This window comes from Bactrocera neohumeralis, chromosome 2 (genome assembly GCF_024586455.1).
Source record: "Bactrocera neohumeralis isolate Rockhampton chromosome 2, APGP_CSIRO_Bneo_wtdbg2-racon-allhic-juicebox.fasta_v2, whole genome shotgun sequence".
Lineage (NCBI taxonomy): Eukaryota > Metazoa > Arthropoda > Insecta > Diptera > Tephritidae > Bactrocera > Bactrocera neohumeralis.
The window spans coordinates 36856487-36881769 of record NC_065919.1 but is presented as its reverse complement, the minus strand read 5'-3'; the positions used below and the strand labels follow the sequence as shown (position 1 = coordinate 36881769).

At 36.3% G+C, this 25283-nt stretch overlaps 1 protein-coding gene across 1 annotated transcript; it reads right to left on the bottom strand.

Annotated features, from left to right (window-relative positions):
- Positions 1 to 2521: 2521 nt before the first annotated feature.
- LOC126762312 (homeobox protein Hmx) lies at positions 2522 to 25195 on the bottom strand. The gene is made up of 3 exons (XM_050479005.1): positions 23768 to 25195; positions 9516 to 9625; positions 2522 to 4217 (listed from the first exon to the last, which is right to left on the bottom strand). Exons 1-3 carry the CDS (start codon positions 24565 to 24567, stop codon positions 3424 to 3426), a joined length of 1704 nt encoding a protein of 567 aa, XP_050334962.1. The 5' UTR covers positions 24568 to 25195; the 3' UTR covers positions 2522 to 3423.
- Between the last annotated feature and the right edge of the window lie 88 nt (positions 25196 to 25283).

Sequence of the window (25283 nt, the reverse complement as noted above, 5' to 3'; positions counted from 1 at the left end):
ATTAACCCGCAAGCGCAAAGTCAGAAAGCAAATTTCTTCCAGATTTATTTCGAATAAACACTGAAAGCTAGGTTTAAGACAAGTTCGCTCCTCAAGAGTTGAGTGTATTATTTGTTATTTAAATTCAGTTAATTGAAAAGCGTATGAGTAAGTTTTAATGATCCCTTAGGTGTGAAATTTCGAGAAATCGATTTTTTTTTGTTGCATTATCGTTTAGTATACACTGTAATACATATTCTCTAAAATTTTGAAATCGAGATTCAAATTATCACGGTCGCTACAGCGTTTCTTGCAGAAAGGGATCAGGAAATGGTGTTCTTCAAAACGGTTTCCACTCTCAAAAGAAGAGCTTTGAAGTTATCTAGTTACAATTTAGAGAGAAAATTTTTAGTTTGCTAACTCGCTTCAGAATTTTTTTTTTGAAATCTTCCTATTTTTTTTCTACGAAAAACTGTCGAAAAAAGGACGAAATTCGATACTTTCTGTTCAAACCGCCGCCATTTTGTCAAATTTCAAGCAAACAAAAAAGCTTCTATTACGCGATAGCGACTTTCTTACAGATTAACACTCTTTTTGAAATTTTTGTTTTAGATCAAAACAGAACCTTTTTTACGTGCCATTTCAACAATTTATTTAACGTTATACACCCAATAAACAAACATAAAAAAATCATTTTGTATTCATCATGAATGTATTTTTTTATAAAAAAAATAAGTCGGCCTAAATAGTTAATTCAAGCATTAACATTTCCGGAGGGTCACACTGAAACGATCCCATTGCAATTCAAATGAATTTATTTTCCTCAATATCATTCATTTCAAATTGTTGGAACTTTTCTAATGGCTAAGGAAGGCGTTGCAGCTTCAAAAGAAGGATAAAATAGATTTCGGAAAATGTTTTAGAATTAGTTAGAAACAACAAGAAAATATTTAAAATAAAATAAAAATTTAATTTAACTGTTGTAGTGGTTATTAGTTATTATGTAAGTAGTCTTTTTACCGACCCTTACATGAGATCTTATGTCAGCACCGTGTTTAAAAATTCTAATATGTATATGAGGTACTATTTCATCAGTTACTGGGTAAACAATTGGTGGCGTCTGACCCTATTTGCGGAAATTTCATACGAAAACGGAAATGAAGAAACGTACTGCTTAGGGATAATAAATTAAGTAGAGGTAGTCTCCTGATAAGCGCTTATTTCGCCAGCTTCGACCTAGAGCCCAGTACTATAGGGACCTTTCACAAATGAAAAGATTCCTTGCAAGACCTTGATTTCGATCGGTCAGTTAGTCTAGCATCGATATGAATATGCTACAGTGGTCCGATTTGAACGATTTCTTTGGAGATTGTACCAGTCTTACACAATAATTTAGGCCATATTTCTTGCTGATATCTCGGATCGGATAGATCCGTTAATGGCGGTTCCGACAAATTAGCATCTTCTTCTATAGACAAAGACATGTCCAAAATGTCTGATCGATATCTCAAAAACGGACGCAATAGTTCGCGTATATGTAGACAGACATTTATATACATATGTACATTAGATCGGGTTGATGTAAACAGCCGTGAAGTATTCTGCGGATTGTTCTAAACAATTTTGCGCAGTTTTTTAGGGTTCATACAATTTTTTTCTTCAGGTTTTGATATATCCGAGTGAACTTTAATACGTACATATGTAGGTGCATTTTGATATTCTATTGATGTTTATCGGAATCGGTCACATCGGACAATTATATCACATATCTCCCATACAACCGATTATTCAGCTGACTCGAATGTTTTGGACCTATATTTTAATTAAAAAAAACTGACCACATTTCAAGCAATATGGATTAAAATTGAGTAAGATATTTAGCATTTAGCTCTGAAAATGTTTGTACCATATTTTTAAGACACGCAATTCACCACCTTCTGAGAATGTTCACAACTAGTGAAGTAGCATTTAAAGTAGAATTTCGAAGGAGTAGAAGAATTAAATTACCAATAGAATATTAATGAAAACACAATACTTTTTAATTTGAATATTTTAATTTTGCATAAATAAGCAATTTATTATTCACGCTATTATTTTTTTATTAAATTTTGTCTTAATTATGATATTAACATATATTATGGCATAATGTAACTACACGCTAACTGGGCATCATTCCAATTGTATGTATGTAATTATTATTAGTGTAATTAAGTACTTGCATTAATTAGAGTAATAAGTATTAATGTATATATTTATATGTAAGAATTATATGTATATGTAAACTACTTTTTGGCTTTATACGCTGTTTTCACACATAAATGCGACGCTACATAAATACTTACATAATTAATTTTCCATATATGACTTAATGAACATAGTATGTATAATCGCAAGACTATTCTCTAACAAAACATACACACATATCATATAGAGACTTACATACATACAAGTATTTTACAAACACGACTGTTTTAAGCCTCTGAGTACACATACATATATACATTTATAATCGTATTTAGATAAATATATATACACATGAATCTGTTCTAGATTTTATTTAGATTTAAGCACAAATATTGAGCAAAGAGACACCGCAGGTCAACATTTAATTATTTACAAATTTAGTAGCGAAAAGAAGAAAGCGAAAGAGAACAACTTTTTACAAATATGGAAGGGTTTTCTTAGTTTATATTTAGTTTTGTATGGCTTTGTTGTTTGTTTACTTGGAAACCTAAACGTTTGAACATTGATTACAATTTTTACTTAGCACTTTCCTATTATACAGACCACACATTAACTTTAAGAGAAAACACTCAATAATTTTTACGTACACTCTTCCACGAATGTATCCCGCTTCAGTTAGCTTTTAACATTTCTTCTTGTTTTCTCCATGCACTTAAGCAGTGAAATTCTTTGTATGTGAAACCAATGTTTTCTGTATGACACAATATAAATTTACAACACTTTGCGGATTCTTCCGACAAGAGCTGAAAGCCTCTCCTTCTTCTCTCCACTCTGTTAATACACCTTGTGCACTGTGTTGGCTCTTTCAACACCGTTGTCATTACTGGCGCCACCAGCACTGTTGATATTCAACTCCCTGCCACCACCGCTGCTGTGCATCTCCAGGCAATTGACACTTTTCGCCAACAGCTCGAATGGTGTCGCTTTCCGCACCACGTCGCTACCACCAGCAACACTGTTGCCGCCGCTAGTTGAATCCCTATTGCTCTGTGCTAACGACGCTTGCGTTAAGGACAGCTCCTCCTCATCCTCGTCGGCTTCCACATCGATTGCGGCTTCCTCCTCTGTATCCGAGTCATCCATATCGTGTACTGATGTCGGCGTCGGCGTTGTTGGCGCATGATTGGTGTATGGCGGCTTTCGCAGTGAGATTGGACCTCCGCAGTTGGGTACCACTGCGGCCGCCAAGCACCCCACGCCCTATACCAGCGAGGAGAGGGGTGGCCGTGGTGGGCTTGTGTTGCGTGCTGCTGCCGCCGCATAATACTGCATGGGATGGTGGTGCGGTGGTGGGGGTGGTACAAATCCCGCACCAGAGCCGTCATGATAGAGCACTGGAACGCGGACCAAACGTTGTGCGGCATGTGCCATATTCGCCATGTTGGCTGCCTCCAGTTCGGCTGCCAGCTGACGTTTCCATTTGTTGCGTCGATTTTGAAACCAAATTTTCACTTGTGTCTCAGTGAGACGCAGTGAGGCAGCTAAACCGGCACGCTCCGAAGAGCTGAGGTAGCGTTTCATATCGAATGTGGACTCCAACTGAAAGACCTGTGCTCGCGAAAACACTGTGCGAGTCTTTTTCTTGCGTTTCGTTTGATTCCCATCGCCGCCTTGTGGCGAAGAGCCGTCTGAGGGTCCATCATTGCCATCGTCTTCTTCGATAATCTCTTCGCCATCATCGTCGGACTCGTTGGAACTGCTGGGCAATAAATAACTGGAATTCGAATGCGAGCTGTGGTGGCTGAGCAGCGGATGCCCGTTGCTACCGCCGCCACTGCTTGTAGGCGTTGAAGGTTGATGCGGATGCGTCAGATGTGAATGTTGTTGTTGGCTATGATTGTAACCATGCGGCGAAGGCGATTTATTGCCATTGCTATGGCCATTGTTGCCACCATTGCCGTGAGTGTTGCTGCTGCTGTTGTTGTTGCCAATATGGTTTGGGCTGAGCGATGTAGGCGAGGAAGGATTTTCCGTTGTGTTGGTTGAGGAACTGTCTGCAATGAGAAAGAGAAACGAGAGAATCTAATTAGTGCGGGTTATTTGTTTAAGAGTAACAAATAATGAACGATAATCGCAAATGCGAATGACTGTGACTCCTTGTTTCCTTAGTTGGACTAAACAGAAAAGCTGTGATTTCTGGGGTTGTTGGTTACGCGACCCTTATCCACATATACAAACTGATTTTGCAATGCTGAGACTCACTCGTTCTCAGCGAGCGTTCAAAGCGCAGGAGCAGTGAGTAAGCTCGCTCGCTTGACACGAGAGCATGTGGTTAGCTAGAGTTGGTAACTTTGTGTATATTTTCTGTTAATATGTTTTAGTGGTGGGAAATGTAATTAAGTGGCAGTTTGTGGGCGTTTGTGTTCCACTTCTATTCATTTCCACAGCCACTTAGTGCTATTTGCTCGGCACTTTGAATATGTAAGCCAGTGTGTTTAAATACTTTTTAAAATGGCTGTCAGTCGGTCGATTTTCCTACAACTAACCTATTAGCGAAAAGTGCCAGCAATCATAACTTCTTCATTTCTTTATTTTGAGTAAAATTCTATTTTTTCCTAGAGAAGCCAAAAAATGGATTTGGAAAAATGAATTTTAAATGAATAAAAATCCATATACCAAGCACAGGGATTACTATAACGGTCATAATGAAGGATATAGGAAGAGTTTTAACAAAAATTTGATCTGATTGAAAAGTAGGTAAATTTTATAGCAAATTCAGACGTTGTCTAACAAGGTCCGTTCCAAAGAAAACAGGACTCTAGGCCCCCTTGGTGGCGCCATCTATATGTCGATCTGCTATCTTTATTGATTGTCCGGTGAAAATTTCATGATATTTCATTGATTGGAAGTGAAGTTATTGCGTTTTAAGTGTCAGTAGGTTTGTGTTATCGGTGCGAAAATAAGCTTCGAACAAAGAGCCAACATTAATTTCTGTTTTAAAATTGATAAAACTTTTACTGAAACGTTTAAATTTATAAAACAAGTTTATGACTGCCTATCCCGTAGCAGAGTGCACGAATGGTTTCAACGTTTTCAAAGTGGTCGTGAGGACATACATAAATGACGATCAACATGTGGGCCAATCAAAATCCGTGATCACCGGAAATTCCATTGAAAGTGTAAGTGAATTCATCAAAAATCAGCCTAAATCATCAATGAAATTCATGGAAATGGAATTGAACATCTTCAAAACATCGATTTATCGCATTTTGACCGAACATTTGGGCTTACGAAGAGTGTGTGCACCATTTGTTCCGCACAAATTGACTGACGACCAAAAATTGCGTCTCATCGATCGACGCTTGTGACCGATTATTTGAGCAAAAATCACATTTGAACCATTAACCACTCCCCGTATTCACCTGATATGGCAACGTGCCCCTGAAAGGAAAGCGTTATGCAGACGTACATATGTATGTAGATGCCATTCAAAAGGCTTGCACCGGCATACTGGCGGTCATAACGGCCAACGAGCTAAAACACTCGTTCGACACGCTTTTGGACCGTGCAAAAAGCTGTATTGAAGCAGAAGGTGACTATTTTGAATGAAATAAATTGATTTTGCCGAAAAAACATTTGTTCTGTTTTTTTTTTAAGTCCTGTTTACTTTGGAACGTACCTTATATATGTATATATCAGTATACAAAGATGTTTTGGAAATTATCGAGTTGCACCAAATTTTTTTAGTCAAATGAAAATCATATTGAAATTTATTTTTAATTTTGGAAGAAAATTCTTTATTATTTAAACAAAATTCATTTAAGATCTCAATTTGTAGAATAATATTAGCGTTTTAAACAATTACGTGCATACATATGCATGTACATACCTTTTTGCACTTGTGATACAGCGAATTTACAGTGATTGGAATGTTGAAATGCTAAACTGTCATTTAACACTATCACTATTACATATTGTTGTTTGCTGAGGTAAATCCACATTTGAGCAACTAAATATACATGTAAATACATATGTACATAGATGCATATGCAGCGACACCCTGCCAGAAAATTAAAATAACAGAAACGTAGATGACGTAAAATTTAGCCATGCATGTACATATGTCCGTCCGTCTGTCTGTATCTACGTGAACTAGTCTCTGAGTTTTTGAGATATTGATCTGAAATTTTGTACACCTTATCTTTCCCCCAGGAAGCCGCTGCTATGCCGGATATCATATATATGTATCATGGCATAAAAATTAGACGATCAAATTCATATACCTTTTTAGAAAATTTCTTTGTTTGTCGAAATGTCCTCAAGAAATTTGACAAGAATTATTATTTACAATCGTCAAAAATTCCAAGAGGGTATTGCTGCAATAAGCAAATATTTGCATATGTGCGTTATTCCGCCATTAGCTTAAGTACATTCCAACGGCGATAATAACGTACAAACTTAAGGCCAATTTACATGAACAAATTCAATTGCGATTGTAGTTACTTAATTTAAGAGGCCAATTAAATAGGCTTAAACTACTGGTAATGCATGGAAACACGCTGCGCCCGTCACCCCATGCAAAACATACATATACTTGCTTGTACATGTGAATATACGACTAAAATTCCACATACGTCGGTTTGACCAGACAGTTGATCCACCCACTCAGGCACACAGTTGGTTGTGCATAGTGGCGCAAAAAACCTCAACCAACGCGATGTACTTAAGCAACGTAACTTAATCCCTGCTACAAATTGCAATTAATTGAAAACCGATCGAAGCAGCGGGAATGCAATGCACTGAGCAACGTTGGTGGGTTAGCCCACTGTGTGCTGTTAATGGTCGCATGTGTGTGTAAGGCTTTTGTGGCTTCAAATTGACTGCAAATCGTAAGGCGAAGCGGGCACTACGACAGAACGGAATTTAATCGAAGGCGACATTCAAGAATGTCACAAAGAATTCGACGATTATGCAAAGTGACGATTACGCGTTGCGCCGAGACTATTAGTGGAATATTTGTAAACTAGCACCGTTACATGTTGGTAATTCACTTGTCAAAGGCATAGCGTGAATTCCTCAAAGCATTGCAATTGTAGGGTAAATGAAGTGTAAAAGCAAGTTGAGCACAAATTTAAAGCTAAACGGTTCAGAGTGTTTTCTAGACCTAAACAAGTAAGAAAATACCAAGTTCGAGTGTAACCGAACATTTCATACACTTGCAACTTGCCAAGATTAAAACCAGGGAAATACCTTCCTTATTTGTTTATCGATTTGGATTTTTTTTTATATAAAAATTTCGTACCAGCAAAATGTGTATGAAACTAACGCCATTTTTATGTTTCATTTCTACTTGGTTGTGAATTCTGAATGTAGTTAATCTATTTTTAATATTAAAAAGGCTGCTTAATGTGTTCTAAATAGAAAGACAAGTGAAATTGCTTATAATTTTTTTTAAATACATACAAAACAGGCAGTACATGTAAAATATTCAAAAATATACACCGGCACAAAAAATCAGCTGGTTTGACTTTCAACTTAATTCTAAATCCGTTTATGCACCCGTGTTACCCCACGTCTCCCCATGTAAGAAAGATATTTACATATATTCTATACGAGTAGGCCATTTAGCTGGTGGTGAAATAGTAGGGGGATTCTCTTGCTCTTGCAAAACCCCTGCACGGTGCACGAATTGCAGAATTTTGCTCTTTATGCAACGGCACAACAACAAACACACGCAGAAAATTATTTGCAATGGCTGTAAAATATGTCACACCAAAACCCATGTTTATTTAAAATATAATTGCAACCCTGTTTTAGCTTCATTTTACATAAAGACATATTTCTCGGTTAAGTTGTTGAGGAAGGTAAGTTTTAAATACATAGATTTTATAATTTCTACTTAAAGGTTGGTACGCAGCTCTCAAGTAATTGCTCAAGAAAAAAAATACATTATTTCTCAAGTAATTTTGACAGCTGGTTACGCATTGTGAATGATCTACATTAGAAGAGCAAGAGAGAATAAACAAAGAAAACAAACTTTGTGCGTAATATGTATGTGTGTATGTATATGGTAACATAAATATTTTCATTGAGATTTAAGAAATGTTGTTGATGATTGGTAGGTTTTATACAACATTTCAAAATGGAATATACTTCATAATAATGATTTCAACTAATTTAGGATGAATTTGACGATTACTTCGAATTTCCTTCAAGAAACAATTGTTGATTTGATGTTTCTTCGCAAAACAAGGTTTGCCATATTCACATTTTACTGAAAAAAAGTATCAAAAATTGGTACTAGATTTCTTGAGAGCTGCGTACTAGCACAAGTAAGTTTGTCGCAGGAAAGTATCTTGACCGTTTCTTAAGCGTTTTTTTATATGAAGTTTTTACGTTTCTTGAGAGCTGCGTACTAAGCTTTAAGCTATAAAAATTTGTTACAGTTTTTTGTTAAGAATGAATGCAGAAGGTGCGCTAATTCACAATAGTCATGCACAATAGCCATTCTCAATGAATTGACCGAATCCGCCGTTCATATAGCACTAGATTCTGCAATGGGTGCTCTCTTGGCCTTGCATATTTCGCTATATAATTTTTGCATCCTGCGAGAGCAAGAGAATCCCCCTAGTATTTATGCGTGTGGGTTGAACTTACCCGACTACTACGTTACCTAGTAGAAATAAAAATTAACGTGGTATAAGTCTACGATCTATAAAATTCAGAGAAGTTAATACAAAACCTAATTTGATTGGATGAAAACTATTCGGATCTTCTTAAGAAACAAGTTTTATTATAAGACCTTGCCAACACCTGAAAGTCTTTCCACAAGATGGCGAATTGCCTTACTTGTTTAATTTGTATTCAATTCTCTTTTATTTTAGTTGCAATTTCTTTTTCAGTTCTTTTATTCTTTATTCTGAATAGTTCCAAAACATACAACTCTAACAATTAATTAATTTAAATTAAATTAATTTAATAAAATAATCGAAGTTTTTGTTCTTTCATACATACAATATATACATATACATACATATCTGGGATAGCATCAGATAATTTTTTAAAGTAATTAAATCTCAAAATTGACGAGCTTCAATCAAATTCAATCCTGCTTCAAATCAAATAACCCGCATGACTTGAGCGACCTATATGAATGGGTGAGTTAACTTCAAGGCCTGCGAACTCTAATTGCAAAATAAAATGTTGCTTTTGCACCAGTCTAACAATTAATATTAAAGTTAAGCTATTTGCTCTGAACACCTGCCTTAAAATATCAAAATATACCGGCGCCAGAACTACCCTTTGAAACAATTTAGAAAATTGAAATAGTTATCTAAGTAACCGGCACTTACCATGTGTGGGGCTGTGGAAAGGCAGACGTTGTGGTGCCCATGGCCAGCCTGGAGGACACAGCGCCGCATAACGACCAGCTAGAGCACCCCATTGCGATATGAAACCCAATCTGCAATTAAGAAAAATTAACCAACTCATTAATTTTGGTTTGTTTGTATTGGTGTAGATTTAAATTTAGATAATGAATGTCAATCCGATGTGTTTTTGTTATATAAAAATTAATAAAATTTAGTAATGGATCAACAAATGCTATTAAACGCTTTGTAGAACTTCTTCTGTTTTCTGTTTAATGACCAAACATATTCATGTAAATACTCATAATGGAGAAGCTCTTTATATTTTAGCTTTACCACCGACTAATTTCAGAATGCCGTTAGCAAAAATTTATTGTTGTAAGTATACCTAATTATAATATATGTATATAAACATACATACATATGCGTATGTGTACACACGCACATTTATGGAAACAGTGTACTAAATATATCCTCATCTTTTTGTAGATATATAGGTAAGTATATGGCAGAATTGTACGTTCATGCATTCACCCCCAAGAAAAATCTTAAATGTAAATATGCATGTTCCTATGTACATATGTATGTACATAAATACTTAAGTGTGTATACATGCATCAGCATGTACCTATCTACTTAAGTAACTGCAATCACACGAAATTTCCTACAAATACATACATACATATCTTAGAAGAGTTTTATAGATCCCGCCTTGAGACAATTGTTCCATTCACACACCAAAAGTTTACATATGTACGTGTAAATGTACATTAAGGCTTTCATCAAACTACTCGCTATTAATTATTCAAATTAACTAATATATACATAAATAAAATTTGTTGCTCTGACTATTAGTCGTTAATCAAGAATATCAATTTTTTTCACAACTAACTAACATCCTAATGTACATCATCTTCTCAGTTAAAAGAAGAATGGTGTCTTTATAGTCAATAATTCTGCGAGCAAATTCATCCCTTGTATAAGTTCCTTAAACGCATAAACACAAACGCATACAAACACTTAATAGCTCCTCCCCATACTGGCGCATACATAGACATACATGCACACTGCATACTCAAACGGATATCTTGCTGCTTGCGTTTTGCTCGCATCCTTCCGAATCAGCCGCTTTCCCTCATGACAACCGTCGCACTCATCTCGAACAGCTTCTTCGCATTATGGCGTTTTTCCGCTATTCGACGCTAAAGAGCTTCTTAATAAATACATTTTATTTATTTATATCATGTGCTAAATCAAACTCTCAACTCGAATCATTCAAGCGCACAAACAACAACAACACACCGGCCAAAGATGGCAAGGCAGAGGAAGTGAAAGTGGGTGGGTGGCTCTGTTCGTGGGGTAATTGAGGGTTGGGCTGCTTGCACGAACCAAACTTTTGCAACTTGTGTGCATGTGTGTGTGGTTAAGGCTGATGGGGACGGGGGTGGGGGTAGTTGGTTTCTGATTTCTAATGGCTGAGGCACTTAAGTGATTTCGTTAAAGCGGGCATACATTCGGCAGGAGCGGTTTCGAGGGGTGCTCAGACTGCCATCGCGTGACGTCCAGATGAGGGTCGATATATCCGGGCAGAGAGGTTATTTGGTTTAATATGACAGCTTATAAAGTAGAATGTTGATTGAGATGTTTATCTTATTGGCTTTGATTTTATTTGTACCTTGAATGGAATCCTGTAGGGCGAAGAGAAGCGCATTCTGCTTTATTGGGACATACACTTGAGCTAAAAATAATATTAGTAAGATTTCGGTTATTTTTGTTTATTTCTTACACTTAATTATTTAATAAGGTCGAACACGTTCATGATAATCAGTAATTATACAGTTATTTTAGACCTGCGGTTTTCAAGAAAAATAATCACGTATAATTTAAAGTTAGAGTAAAAAATTTAGCTTTAATATAAAGACAAGGGCTTACCATTATGTTTTGAGAATTATTTCGGGCAAGTGAACGCCGTGGCTGGCTAACCAAGCCGAGAGGATCAATATTCGACCACTTTTTGCATCAATTGGGGCGTTATTATGTCAGCAATAAGGCGCCTAATATTCTCTTACAAGGGGTCAGTCATCATGGACTTAACTGCATAAATAAGAGACTTCACATATCCAATTGCGACAATTTTGTTTATTAACGTACCCCTTCAACCAAAAGTGAGCACCATCGCTGAACAAAATTTTCTTGAGATGCGCTTGGTCCGCGCCTATTTTGGTAATAAATTTCCAAGATTTTCATACGTTGTTCTTCATTAAAAACCACACATCTAAAAAACTCCCTGCACTCATTTCATATATGGTTTATAGTCAATGGATAAAAAGGTGTTTTAAAATTTCAATGCTGTTTTAATTGACCTTTTGGCAGAATAGCAGAATACCATTATTTTTGTCGCGTCTGTAGATTCGTAAGAAAGCAGCTCAGAAAAGGGTTAAAATTCGACTCTTGCTATAGCAAGCCAACCGTTTGCTTCTTATTTATATAACTTTAGCAAAAACACATTGAAGCAGAAGAACATGCATATATCTAGAAATGAAGGTTTTATTTACTATCATTTTCTTATCGTGCATATTTTATCGATTTTCTGTACTGAACGAATATATTTTTTATATGTGTACCTTATAATTCAAATCTCAGAAATATTCTACTCCTGAAGAATCAACGCATAATTGCGCTTGTCGGTAATACATCCAATTATGTGTCGCCCAACTCAACAGATCACAGCGATTTTGAATTTCCTTGCAGCTCTTCCAGCGTTCTTGTTGTTATTTTATAAGCCAATTTTAATGCGATAAGCTGGCACTTTTAACTTTTTGTACATTTATTGGTATTCGAATGTTAAACGCTTGACATTTGTGCCACGAATTCCCACAAATATTTGTGTCTACTTATTCATGCATAGTATGTACATATGTAGGAGTTTACAATTTAGCGTCCAAGTACTATACTTACTTATACTACAAGAATCTACATATAAATAACAGCCGAAAGTTTTAATGGAAGATTTTGATATACATATGTAAGTAAAATTAAGGGTAAAAAGAATTGTCTGACATTTAGAGTATAATTCAATAAATAAAGAATTTCCCACAAACACTTTGCCCTTCCATTTCATTTAATTATTTCTCGATTTTGATATCACACCACCCCCTTTCCAACTATAATAATATCATTTTTGGTGCACCTTATTCCTTCTTTTTCACACGTTTCTCGGTTGCCTTCCACTCACTTTCGACGAATGCAATTTTAAATTAAAGCCAACAAAAGTCAACATTAAAACGTTTTAAGTTGCATTCCACGTGAGTCCAACCCAGCAAACCCTTGCGCAATCCCACAGCACCCGCACAATAGTCAGAGCTGTACGTACGGGCAGCATTGCCATCCTGTGGCATTCCGTTAACCCTCTTTGACCATGTAGTTACTGACCCGTGTAGTCTGTCTCTTACAACTGTGATTTTTATATGTTTCTACATTCACTCACCTGCTATTCACTCCCCCCACCACATACCACCAACTCGGGTCAATGAGTTCTTCACGTCCAACGCTTTTTATTTCGGTTTATTTTGTCTGCTTTCTATGCGATATTTTTTAGTCTGTTGCAATTTGTCTGGTTCGCTAGCTTTTGCTGAAGACACTCAGCCCGAACTGGTCAGCAGTAAATTGCTACACTCGCATTGCCCTGACCTCTTTCACTTTGGCCAAGGTAACAAAAAACCGGCAACCAGAATATAAACAATACAGTCAGTGTATTCTAAAAAAGAATCACTGCTGCCTGTCTCAGTGACAAACGGCAAAAATAAAGCACAAAATCAGCAATAAAATGCTTGGCAAAAAAACTAAACCTGCTGTAAATAAATCAATACTCTCCCATATCAATTTCCAATTGGCGACTTGGCAGATTTGCAGTTTATGGTAGCAAGGTTGGATTGAAATTAGCATTTAAATGGACGGCAGGAAGAGAGAGTATCCACTTCTACAGAGTCGACATGACAGAAATTATAATTTGTTAATAACTGCCATGGGTTGGAGAGTAACGAATCCAACCTCCGAAAAAGAACTGTCGAATATGTATAATTTTGATGGAGGTTTTGTTCTCTTAAACTTTTAATTTAAGTTAAATAAATAAATATTTAACAATTTTCAGTAATTGTCATTTAAGCCATTCCCAATCACAAAACTTATCTAAAATATTTTAAACAAAACCTGATAGAGTGAAAGAATTGTTCTATGTAAATAACAAGATTTTATCATTTTAGCAAACCATTTTGATTTAATGCAATTTCTCTTTCAGTGTAATTATAAAATGTATACTCATCGAATAGTTTTGCTTTCTGAGAAGGTATGCAAGAGAACAGAGAAGAGAGAATTGACCCCGCGTACGGCGTCATAGTACGTAAATTAAGGTAAGGTAAGTCCAAGAATTATATTGCCGTCTTCATGAAGCAGTTACGTCAGATCGCATGGCTTAACTTGCTTTACGTGGGTCAGTTCAGTTAACTATCACTGGCGAGTAATATAAAAAAGAACTTTTATTGCTGAGACAAGCTTAGGCATGATTTATTCTGTTAATAATTTTTCGCATATGCACTTACATACCTACACATACACGCACTTTCGAAGATATCTAAGTCGTTATTACTGTTTGTTAGCCCCTCAGCAGCAAAAAGTTTTCTATTCCAGAAGGTGCAAGCAGTTCAAACGTGGATTGATGCAGTTTTTAAACACTCATAAAGTAGATTACGAGAAACAATTACAACAACTAGTAGAACAACAAACAGCTTAACGTCAAGTGGAAATTATGGCATTCATAAGGTTTCTTGAAGCGTTCTCCATGTGCTGAACGGGTTCATGTTTACATCGTCAATTTAGAAAGAGCTTATTGAGGGGCTTTTATTTACTCTAATAGACAAGGTATAAAAAGTACACAACAAATTCATGTGAATACAAACTATTTGTGGAATTTTCTAAATGCTACTTAAAATATTTGTCTTTGTTTATGCAGAAGTATTAAAAGCTCAACAATTTAGGTGGGTTCGTATTTACATTGGGCGCCAAATAAGTAAAAATATTTCTCTTAAATAAAATTTAAATGCATTTAAACTCTTGTCTTTAATGCCAGAAACAATTTTTGTACGGGTTTAAAAAGAAATACTCCTTATAATAAAATAGAGATAATAGCAAATATGGCGATTGTCGTAAGAAATAGCACAAGTCTCTGCAAGAACTGAAAAGTATAAAATGACGAACTCTCTTTTTGACGAAATGTAGCATTTTCGAGCAACTCAGACCAAGTTCCATTTTTTCCTTTTGACGATTCACTGAATATTCTACTACTTCCAGCCCTTCTACTACGAATATTTTGATACCTCACTGAACCCAAACAAAGCCATTGCTAATCACCAAACAATCACTAATGCCAGAGAGTCCTTCGAGAATCACAACAACACAACAACATAGTCGACAAAAAGGCCAAATGAAAATGTTGCCAAATGTCAATGCAATATTTACACCACATCCACAAGCATTCCGACCATGGAAAAGTCTATTAGAAGGGATCTGCGCACAATAGCCCAGGTACGTAATAATTATTTTTGAAAACTACTTTACGCATTCGCTTGCATGTATGCATGTGTGTTTGTTTGCGGCATACAAGCCGTACGCGTAATCCCGCTTAATGACGCCAGCATTTTTTGCCCAGGGCAACAAAGTCATTCGGGAGGAAAAATTGTAGTACTTAAGCTGCTGCTAATATTTTGATATGCTGTGGTTGCTCAAGTGCTACTCATACAAATACTTATGCGTATGTAGTATTGGCACATAGCTGGCAACTAGCCCGCTTATTAACCCGCAAATGGACGGTAGCGCAGTGTGTTGGCGCTCGAATATAAAAATGTCAATGACGTATTGAATATTCATATTGGTTAAATTGAAATGTTCCTCCACACAGACATACATATATGAGTGCATACACAAAAGAATAAGTGTCTTTAAGTCTGTCAATGAGTGTTAGTAAGTGTGTGTGCCGCAGCTTATAGCCCAAAGCGACTATAAATGCAGCCAATTACATTTAAATCTTGCATGCATGAACGATCTGGGCAATTTGAATGCTTAAGTTCCGAATTCTAATTTTGCATTCGGTTACAAACACAGGCACAGACACATATTAGCATTCTATCATTGCTTTTATTCGTACACAATTGATTGCGTTTGTAATAATAGCCGAGTGTGTGAGTGTTGCGTTGAGCTAATTAGAACACGCCAATATGAAGATTTAAGCGAACAGTTTTGAAAAATTACTAAATAAGTAATTGACTGCAAACAATTTAGTTATTCCTTCACCTAGAAGAAAAGCAAGCAAAAGCGTTAACTTCGGCTGCACCGAAACTAGTATACCCTACACAAATGAAGCAGTTGCCCTAGAAGAACTTAATTTTCGTCCTTCAGTTCTGTTCCATCTAGATTTTTGTTTTTAGATATCGCAGCGCTTTTTTGGAAAATAGTCCTTGTCAAATTTCGTAAAGATATATCGTCAAATAAATACGTTTTTCATACAAGAACATAACTTTAGTCGTCCAGTTCGTATGGCAATAATATGTTTGGAGAGAAAAGCACGTGAGCAAATTTTGAGTTCGATATCTCAAAACCTGAGGGACCAGATCATGTATAAAGACATACGGAGATGTCTAAGTCGACTCAGCTCGTCTTTATAGATTTATAAGCTCTCCGACGTTTCCTTTTGTACATATATTAAAACATCGCGGCAAACTGAGTGTACCCTGTTCAAGGAATACAAATATAACAACCGATATATTCTATGCTTCTAGCTGACATTTTCCATTTTTCTGAAACATTAAATTTAAAAGAGACATTATGCGGTTAGTCTCACTTATTGAAATATTTCTGCAAAATAATTTTCAATCAAACTTGGCTGTGTCAAGCCTTGCAGAGTACTTTAGTACGATTAAAGTTGATTCGATTAACTTTACTAAATGAACGTACAAACAATCAACACTTGTGGTGCAACCGTGCGTTTACATGTTCTCTGACGTATGCGTAATTAGCCTACTATTCTTTCTAGGTGGAGAAATTTTATTTTCCCTGTCAAAAACGCTTTATAACTCCTTAGTTTGGTTTTCTATATTATAGCTGATTTAAAGTCTTAAGTATTTAAAATCAAAGTATAACAATTATAGAAGAGCTACATAAGTTCGAATGTAACCGAACAGGAAAATACTTTCAGGTGCAGAAGGTTTGTTAGTTATATGGGGTTTAGGGCTAGCTTTCATCGGATTCTATACATTTTAGGCACGAAGATTTACTGTTTTTAGAAAAATACGCTCTCTTTTTCTGTGCGATAACTCCTACAATAACCAACATATGTTATGTAGTATAAAAACATCTGGAAGTTCGAAAATATTTAGACCCGATTCAGCCTATTTTTAACGCAAGTGTACATTATTATCAAAGAAATATTTTCTCCGAGTTTCAATAACATATAATATTTCACAGAGATAACCGAATTTGATTGAAATTGGTCTATTATGTCCACAGATATGTTATTTAACCTAAATGTGGGCGGTGTCACGCCCGTCGTCAAATTTTTACCCGGTTCCTATAAAGCTCTTTTGTATCATCCTGGGTGTAAAATTTATTGTCTCTGACAATGTTATTGATTTATCGTGCTTTTAATATTTCTTAACAAAACCGTTATGTTAGACCCCATCAGACTTTATCCATTTTAACACTATCGGCAGGTTTTCTTTTAGGATTTGTCCTCAGCAAATTTGAGTCTTAAAGCTTTAGTGGTTCAGTTAGTTAGTCAGACTCCTTATTAAGCTCAAGTCATTCGTTAATTCGAATGATATTTTTCGGATATTTTAATTGACAATTTGGTTATTTTTAAAAATAGATAAGTCAAGGAGTTTCGTAGACTCTTAAAACTAGGATTTTATTTATAAAGGTTACTTTTTCGTGGTATAAAATTTCAAAGAAAACACAGGAACGGAAGTTTGATATCCTATGTGGCCATTTTACAAAACTTTTGCCTAATTACCACCAAGGTAACAAAGGCTCCTACTTCATCAAACTGTGAACTAATAATGTATTTTTGATTCGAACTCTAACATACAGAAACTGTTTCTAGATGCAAGCGAGTCTGAAGAGTCGGTTACGGTCATTTCGCATTCCAAATACGAAAGAACGAAAATTCTGCTATCTGAGAACTTGAAAATATGGGACATCTTTGTAGATCCAAACGCCAAACAATAACTTTAAGGAAATTTAGGCATTTCATATTTACAATGAAAAACACCAAAATTAATTTAAGATCAATTTTAAAGCACGAATAAAACATCTTGCACTGAGATTTTCAAAACAAAGAACGAAAAGTTTGGAAACATCGCAAAAGTCCACAAACAATTCATTAAAAATTACTAGCGTTTTTTTCAGTGAGGCGACCAAGCGCTCAAAATTTGTTTAATGTATACATATATGTATATACATATGTATGTGTATTTACAAATGGGTTTATGAGTGAGGTGATGACATTTGGTCACTACTATAGCGGTTAGCAGGCGTGCGCAGGAAAAGCCGAAATATAAAGGAAGTTGTGGAGACAACAACAACAGCGCCTTGGGCAATCACAACACAAATCATTGTTGTTTTTGCTTTACGCTCAAGGCGGCCGGTGGTTAGTTGCAATTTTGTCTTTCTGCTAGGGGAGTCTCGTGTTAATAGCTGAAAATCAACATGGCCACCGCAGTATTTCCGCCTCAAATATCAATGAGACTGTGTACGTATACCCGCAGGTCAGCAAAAAAGCGCTCGCAATAAGCTCTGGATTTATTTCACATCATCATTCAGACAGCCGCATTAATGGTTGCTACTTTGGCAGCATCACCAGTAATATTTAAATTGTTGGGGTCGAAATACTTAATGTTTTAGAGACGCGTGGCTGCAGGCAATATTTTCACAATTTACTGTGAAATTTGGTTGACATTAGCTGCTTTAAATGCGCGTAATTAGCGCAACAAATAGCTACAAGCTGTACTACTAATAAAATGAAACCATAAAAGTGACATTTTGACACACGGCAGCGCGGATAAAAGCTCTGTTGGGATGTAACATAATAAAAAGGAAGTAAAAAAGAGAAATAACAAACATTTTTAAAATAAAAGTCCTTTCCTGAGTTGGCAATTGTTTACTAACGCGACTGTGCTTTACTTTTGTAGCTTTGGATATTTATTTGGTTTTCTTATTCAAAGCCATAAATTAATCAACCGCAAATCATCACAATTGCCATGTTTCACATAATTTTGAGATTATCTCCTCAACACTTGCAATTTAATTTCTGATCCGCACGTGCCATGGGCAACACGCCTTTTTTATCCCAACAGGGCCCATGGGCTTTAGAAGCTAAACCGCATAAAACAGGAACAGTGGGTTTTCCAATGACGCATCTCAAAGCAGATTGTCATCTTTCATACTATTGCGAGAAACAAATTTTTAAATTAAATTGTATGCGCGACCTAGGCGTATCGAGACCTAAGTATGTTAGTTGCATCAGCGATAAGCATCGCAAGTCAATTCACAAACTCTTCTCTGAATTTGGAAGACTGCTCGGCTGTCTGCCAATTCATCGAAAAGGCGGCGTACTGTCGGGAATTGAACCGAGCAAATTTAAATCAAGATCAGTGTTTGATTTCCTAAACGAAATACAATATTCCCTTTAAATTGCAATATGAGGGCTTCACATTTTATTTCAAACATATTTATTTGTATGCCCTTAAATAAGTATGCTTAAACGATACATATGTATGTATATACGTACGTACGTGTATGTACATTCAGAAATATGCGACGTTTACGCGAACGTTAATCCCATCTGAATGATAAGCTTAGTTTGGTTTATACTCTCTCAAATAGAAATATAAATGCATGCAAAAGGCACCCCCTCCAGCTCCTGCTTATGTAATACAACCCATGTAACATGTATTCATGCATGTTGGTATGTTGGTATGTTTGTGTGAGTTTAATAGAGCAAAGCATAGAGCAGCAATTGGATTGCAATTATGCGATAATTACAAATGTAAACGTACAAAAATCGTATTTGTTTACGCCATACACCAAACATTGCACAACCAAAGGTACACTGTAGAAAATTTGAATTATAGTTGGGAAATGAAAAATATCAGTAGTGGGACATTAGTTGACGGGATTTATAATTATTGAAAATAAATTATTTTCAAAGTAAGAGGGAAATTCAAGTGATTGCTTGAACTGCCCTAGCAGTACAAATATCGACATGGAATTTATTTACGTCAATGTGCATATTTTTGATGGAAAACATAAAACGAGTGAAAAAAATTAACCTTATGTCACAAATATTAGCCGGTTCCAAGAAGCAATTTAAATGAAAACTAATTCAAAATATTCAATTTGTATATAATGACTTACATTCTTAAATAGTAATTTTTATTTAAATCGCATGTGACACTAAAATTCAGTAAAATATTTTCCTGCACTCCTCAAAGAAATGCTATTTTCCTCCACACAAATGTAAAAGCACAAATTCCATAGAATATGCCACACTCAACTGAGATTCACTATTTATATATATACGTTTAACATGTATTTTTGTGCTTCTTTTTCAGTCCGGCACCCTTAACAATAAACACTGTCGGTGGTTGCTTGGGTGTTTCCTACCATCCTAGCTCATTCCGCTATGTTCGTTGTCTAATCTAGTTGGGGTTTCATCTACTCGAAACCCTTACTCACATCTAACTCAACTCATCTCGCTTCAGCCTGATGGGTGGAAGTCCGAAAATAACAGTCTTTTTATTCCAGTGTTCATGCCCAACACAACATACTCATACATAGGTGAAAATAAATGTGCATTTTTGAATAAGTATGTTAGTCTCATGTTTGCATGTTCTTGCACATTCTCAACAATATTAAATTACAAACAGATAAAGGCTGTGTTGGTTCGTTGCATTTTAAGGATTCGTTTCGCTATTATACCGTTACCCTTGCATCCTTGCGAAGTGCATTTTCGTTTGTATATTTTGGTTTCATTTGATTTTGATTTTATCTTTCAGTTTCTCGCACTCCCATTCATTTACTGGCATTGTAAGATTTTCGAAAGGATTTTAAAATCCAAACATTACATTTGCCTTCAAAGTACAAAGCAAGTTCCTCTTGTTAAAATTCAAATATTTGCCAAATAAATATTACAATGCTTCGTAAGTTGCAAAGTTGTTAAAAATATAGGTACTTCTCATTTTCCCTGTTTTTTGATTTTACATTTTCCATCGGAAGAAGGAGGTAATTACTGAAATGAAAGTACAGTTGAACTTCCAAAACTCGTAGTTCTCCACAAATTGAACTTTTGAAGTGTCAATAGAAGTCGAATTTTTCTCTATAAATCGAAGTCTTTCTGACTTGAAGTTTTTTCTTGTGGATTATGGCGAATCGAGTTAAGGAAATTCAACCGTATTTTAAATAAAAGATCTTTCATGGATTTATTTTCATCAGTGATGACCTCACAAAATTTAGAAAATTGTGCTACTCCTTGAAATTTTCGACTAAACGGTTACAAATTCGGATTAATGGACGCAACACATCAATTCTGTTTGACTCAGCCCTCAAAATTCAAGAACGATGTTTTAACCATGATTTTAGTGGTATTATATTCTCATGAATTCTAAAAACTTTGGATTTCGTGGTGTTTACTTACAGAGTTGGATCAAGAGAACCATATGTATCGGCGAAGCAATTTGTGCTATCGCTGATAATGTTGGACATTTCCCGCAAGATAACCAAGTGTTGGTCCAAAGCCAAGTATTGGGGAAAAAGTACTTGTATAGTAAATTTGATTTTCGACATTTCCCGCGGATAACTGAATCCACTGTAGTATTGTTGGCCAAGCCAAGTGTTGGAGAGTATCAAAAAATTTCAAATGGAAATTTCTTCATAATTTTTAGCACTTGGAAGGAGCGTGCTGTTTACAACTGTAATTTTGGCTCTAGTGCTCAGATCATTATGCAATTTGGAGAATTAATCAAAAAATTATATACTTAGCGAAAATTTAATAAAATATCAACACTATACATATTCACCCTTAACTACGATATTTTATTAATTCTTATTTTTCAAAAACGCTTTACCAGTGAAAACACTTTTTCGATAATACCTACACATACGTCAATGTGTGGGTCACACGCTGGTAAATGTGCACGAAAGCCCAATGTACATAGCCTTAATTATAAGCATTAAATTACCAAAAATAAGCTGAATATCTGATCGAAATTTAACTCACTAGTACCTATGTATGTACTTGTATGTACATATGTACCTATGCAGTTCTGCTAAGGTCCCTAAGTTCCTCGGCGTCACGAGCTAAAAACAACAACAAATGGAATTTATGCACCTATTAAAAGCCAACTGCTGTCAGCCGTTGGGTTCATTAATAAATTCCATATACAAAAAAGGCAAACTTAAAGGGCAAAATTAAAAAATTTCGTAATCGAAGATCATATTACGTCAAGCGATTAACGAATGTGTTGAATTAAAAAAATGTTGCCCTTAAATTATCTCCCCCGCCAAACTAAAGCCAAATATTTACACACACATTCTTATGCCATCGAGTATTTTTACGCATATGCGCGTATGAACGTGTGCTGATCCTCGGGTAATCCAGACATTCACTCCATCGTTCATTTAAATGCAATAACAACAAAGCAATTTCGATAAGAAAAAATACAACAGCAAATAAAGAACATAGTAAAAAGGGAAAGGGCGAAGTGGCCAGCGCTTGGTCATCTATTGGCCCTGCGCCATTCACAACTGGCATTTTGACATTTGAGGCTTTAATAATGATCATTTTCATTTCATTAAACGCGTACGTGCGCACGCGCCCCTTCAACACTGGCTGCTTTACACTTACGATTGCCGGATCGTGCCTCCGCCAGCGCGTGGGTAGATAACGATCAGTAGCAGTCCGATGCGCTGGTAACGGTGGCCGCTATCGAATGCACCGCGAGCACGAGCCAGCATGATGGGCGCTGACTTGGGGCGTCTACTCAGTAAATGTTGCCTTCCTCGTTCAATTTTTCGTTGGTTATAACTTATGAACAGTTAGTTGTTGAAAAAGCGTAATGCCAATTAGATCTTGAGGGTATCAAGCCTCTAAGGTGTAAATGGCATGCATTCCCTGCAATACTGTGGCAGGGCGCATGCGTGACTCGTTTGGCGCTTCGCTTGACGTGTGCCTGCGCAATGAAGTTTTTATCACTTTATCATCTGAAAATTTTTTTTTTGTGTATTTCTTTTGCCATCAATCAACGTTGTTTGTTGGTTTATTTCCTTTCCAGGTCGGTGCATACACACAAATATATCATATTTATTTAATTTGGTATTATGATTAATTTTAGCACAAATAAGTCGTTGAGTTAACGTTTAGTATTTTTATCAGCTATGCAAATTTTTATAAATGAATTAATTAAATTGCTTTCAACGACAGAGATATGTTATGGCAGCTTGCCAAATATTTTGACATAACGCAAGAAAAAAATAAACGGAGGACGTAGAAATATTTAAACAATATGGGCATCCTAAATAAAAGTGCCGTTCAGTAAGAAGTTCAATCTCTTTTAAGTCCTTTTCCAAATATTAGGTATCCTAAATCGTCACTTATTATGGTAAAAACTCTCTTAGTCTTTCTTTAGAGGTTTCCCTTACATAGGCACATGTAGTTAATAAAATTGGTCGTTGTCGTCAATTAACAATACATTTTCGATTTAACATCAGACAGTCAGTAACTGTTGATTTTTAGGAAATTCCGATTAGCAATATTTAAACTGCAAGGACTAAGTCTAACAATAAATTTAAATTATTAAAAGGCTTAACAAAATTTCAAAGATTTTACATTACAAATCCAAAATTGGAGAGAAGTTCTGGTTAATATCAAATAAAATTAAGAGCTATATGTAAGATATTTTTTAAAACTAATTCTGAACATTGTATCAAATAAAAGGGAGGTTGTAAGAGTAGGTCTTTAATAAAACCATAAACAAACGCTAAAATCACTTTGAAAGAGTTTTTTCATATTTAATGATTGGAAATTTAAGACCTATCCAATGGTCAGAAAATTTGGAATTTTTTCCAGTTACACTTACTGTTTTTTGTAGCAAGTAGTATGATTGCATACGAACGCTTAATAGTGCAGTACCTACCTAGAAATCATCGCCGCATCTTGTGGGCCGCCGGTGCCAGGCTGTGGCAGTTGTGGTATCGGTGTGATTAGCGTTGGTACACTATGGCTACCACCACTTTTTTTCGACGGTTCACTGCGGCTAAGGATACTCGATATAGAGAAACTAGTAAATCCATTGCTGGTTGTGGCTTTAGCATTTCCGGACGCAGTGCCGCAACCGTTGCTCGCCTCTCCACGGCCTAACACCATATTCTGACTACTGCCGTTGCTGTCGCTATTATTATTGTGATTCAAAAGCTTGCTATTGTTGTTGTTATTATTACCCGTTAAGGAAGTAACATCATCGTTGCCATTACGTTCGGGTGAATGAGGCGCCATAGCAGCCATAGCCGGCGGACTAAGTCGATCCACCGCCGCTGAAGCCAAAGCCATTTGGCCCGCTGTAGGTGTAATCGCTGCGTGTTGCAATAATTGTTGATGCGCAGGATAGGCAGCATGAAGATGACCGAAACTGTGCAAAGCGTGATGTAATGCCACGGGGTGACCGCTTAAACTGCTAAGGTGATGTTGCAGGTGATGGTGTAGAACCGTCGGCGGTACAGCAGTTAAAGCAGTGGCGTTCGGACTGTGAAAATGAGCACTGGAAGTAGGTGTGCCGGCGGCTGTAGTTGGCGTTGATGTCGCTGTTGGCGTGCTTCCGTTGGAGGGCGTCGGAGAAGCTGAGCGTAACGGAGTGTCACTGCCATTGCCACAACCGGCGGGACTAGGTTCGGGACTGGACACCACGCTTATATCAACTTCAGCCTCTGAGGAAGACATTTGGTTTGTATAACAAATTTTGTTAGCTAAATTTGCAATGGTTTGAAATCACTGGCTGGATATATGTTTTCACTCTTATTTTCAAAGTTTTAATCGAAATGCACTAATTCCATTTACTGAGCACAAACTCTTTTACAAATCGAAAATTCTTCTAAGGATTTTCAGTTTCATTATGTTCGCATGATTTTATTTTAACCAGAAATATATGTAAGCTCTTTGTTCTTTATAAGTACAGCCGAAAGATTTCGCTTTAAAACTAACTCTGCACTATGAACACACATGAAAGTTACATCAACTTAACACCATTATTTAGACGCGCGTACTCGTACACCCGCAGAAATCGTTAGGACGACTTTACCGTTTCACCTATGCTTCGCATTTAAATTGAAATTTTGAATTCAAAACTTCGTTGTCCTCGGCGCAGCTCAATGAAAAGTGTTCTGTTTCACTGAACACATTCGACCGCCGCCCGCCTGTCTATGCGATTGTCTCTATGACTGTATGTCTGTCCGGCTGCTGGTTGGTTTATTTGTTTGTTCTTAGGCGATCGTTTAGTTTTATTGTTTTCCACGATTTAACCCCCGGTCGTTTATGTTGCACTGCGAACCTGCATACTATATACTTTGTAGTCACACTGCATAACTAGAACTGAGGTGGTTGGTCGGAATTCTTTAGGTTTTTGCGCTAAAATGGTTCTCCACTGTTTTGTGCAAACA